Below are 2267 nucleotides of genomic sequence, written 5' to 3' on the forward strand. Positions count from 1 at the left end.
GCTGAAAGAGCTCTGCTTTGCTCCCTCTGTTCTCTGACTCTTCATTAGAGTCCATTTCAACGTGTGTCAGATGGGGAGGGGTGGCGGGCTTTAACCCAAATGACCGATTACATAACATCCTAAATAAATTTATTATGGGCTTCAGATAACAGAGATGATTCCCCAAGCTGTGACTAGGAGAATGGCACCCCACATTCACCTAGTCCCGCCGTGGCACACACTTCTCTTTGAGGAGTGATGCTGGTATCGCCAAAAAACCTACAATCCTCTGACTGGATTCTGGATCAATGAAAGAGAGAGAGTGGAGGAGCAGAGAGGGGTGTCTGTGTGTGGATTTTCAGCCACAGCTGTTGAGCTACCCCACGTACGTGCTCAGATCCAGAGAGACGCGCAGAAGCAGCAGACCGTCCTTCTCCTCTCCGCTCTGCAGAGGCGCGTCTAAAACCCACCAGCTCCTGGATTTTACTCCAACTTTTCCTTCTCTTTTTTATTTTTAGTTTTTTTTTTCTTCTCACGATTATCTCTTCCTTGTCGCATTCCTCCAAGCGTTGGGAATGACCGCTTTCCCCATCTGCGTCGTTTCCATGTCAGCATGGGAACTGCCGCGTCCAAAAGGAAGAATCTAAGAAACGATGCGATATCTTCTGTGGCAGCAAAAGTTAGGTGAGTGACCCTAAAAGGTGTCCACCTGTTATTGATTTTGATTTCACCTCTCTTTAAGCATTTTTCCTCCCGCATGCTTGATCAATCAGGCAGGTATGACAGTTGGATGATTTGATGAATGACCACTGCGCTATCCGGGGGTTCAGCCAGCCTGCCTTCCAATGCGCAGAGAGGATCCGTGCGCTTTGCCCCGTCTGTTGCCCCGGGGCTTAAGACTCAAGTGCCTTTTATTTCCCAGCAATATATCCTGCATGCATCTATAATATAAACACGTAGATGCCCGCTAAACCTTTGCACTACCTAGTCGGAATGAGAGAGAGGGGGGGATGCTTGCCTTGTTGTTCTGAATGAGGCATCATTGTATAACCAAAGTCATGCAGAGGCAAAGCGGGGACTTGCAGTAACCTCTTTGCATTATCACCAAGAAAATACCTTTACCTTTATCCTCCAGTCCAATTAACTGTCAATTAATATCACCCCAATCGACGCTGATCAGCTGAGCACAGAAAGGGACTGCAGAGGTTGTAAATTTGCAGAAGCAGCGACGATGATGGATGAGTCAAATCCATCTAAAGGCTTTAATGTTCAATTTAATGCAAATTTGTTTCTGCGGGCAGAGAGTACGCCTCGCAAAAAAACGCATGGAAAGAAGCAACATCTCTCCATTTTTTATCCATCCCGCGCTGTTCTCCATTCAGTGAGTTGGAGCTGCAAAGCACGTGCGGATCTGTGTTCATGTATGACAGACGGGATAGCCTCGATCCTGCAAGGAGCATGCTGCCACCACAGGAGTTCATTACAGAATCGATTTGATTTTTTGATTCAATCGATGAATGACCTTCAGTTGTACAGAGTCCAACATCCACAGATGTGGGCTGATGTGATATTACGTCATTCCCTCTGAGTCTTTGTGTGTCACGTAGCAAAAGCCAGTTATGGTTATTATGTCTGCGCCCTCAGTGCAGCGGGTTGTTTCTGTGCGCCACTTTGATGCATGCAGCTAACAAGTTGCTTTTTTGAGCAGGTGTTCAGACGAACGCATATATGGGTTTTAATCAGACTTTTTTTAAGATAGAGCTGCACAAAATAACGCATAGGCCAACTATGGATGAAAGAACATATGTTTAGAAATAGTAATGGTGGTAGTGTGATCTAGGCTCTTTTTTCTGCTACCCCTAAATCGAATGCAACAAAATGCATTGAGAAAAAACAACAACAAAACAGTCTGCATATTTTAAATGCTTCTAATTTTTAAGACCATGCTGGTTTACCAAGCCGAACCATAAAGACTAAAGTACACAAAAAACAGATCAAGGCGGAAGTTCTAGAGGAGTTTGCATCAGGCTTTGGGTAGAAAAAATTGCAATCCAGATCTTGCAAGTGATACACTCCCCCACATCCCCTATACAGATATGTTACATTTTTGGCTGATCTAGCCCATAAAATCACAATAAAAATGTGCGAGAAATTATGAAAAAGCTTAAGGGTCATGAATATTTCATGAAACGCATTCAAAGATGGTTATCTGATTATGATTATCTCTGAGGGAACATGAACCTAATCTGCAGAGATACCCATACATAATTCTGTCCGCCTGGATTTAT

At 44.2% G+C, this 2267-nt stretch overlaps 1 protein-coding gene across 7 annotated transcripts in view; it reads left to right on the plus strand.

Moving 5' to 3' along the window:
• Positions 1-241: 241 nt before the first annotated feature.
• LOC107099889 (NMDA receptor synaptonuclear signaling and neuronal migration factor-like) overlaps positions 242-2267 on the plus strand; it is a 60989-nt gene continuing 58963 nt past the window's right edge. For 3 of the 7 annotated variants that reach the window (XM_015398204.1, XM_015398186.1, XM_015398221.1), the window contains exon 1: positions 242-663. In XM_015398204.1, coding sequence (XP_015253690.1) covers positions 593-663 — 71 coding nt within the window. In that variant the 5' untranslated portion in view covers positions 242-592. The remainder of the gene's footprint in view (positions 664-2267) is intronic. The other 4 variants (XM_015398178.1, XM_015398213.1, XM_015398195.1 and 1 more) reach the window with 3 other exon arrangements.

The sequence above is a fragment of the Cyprinodon variegatus genome, unplaced genomic scaffold (assembly GCF_000732505.1).
Source record: "Cyprinodon variegatus isolate N-32 unplaced genomic scaffold, C_variegatus-1.0 Scaffold29, whole genome shotgun sequence".
Classification (NCBI taxonomy): domain Eukaryota; kingdom Metazoa; phylum Chordata; class Actinopteri; order Cyprinodontiformes; family Cyprinodontidae; genus Cyprinodon; species Cyprinodon variegatus.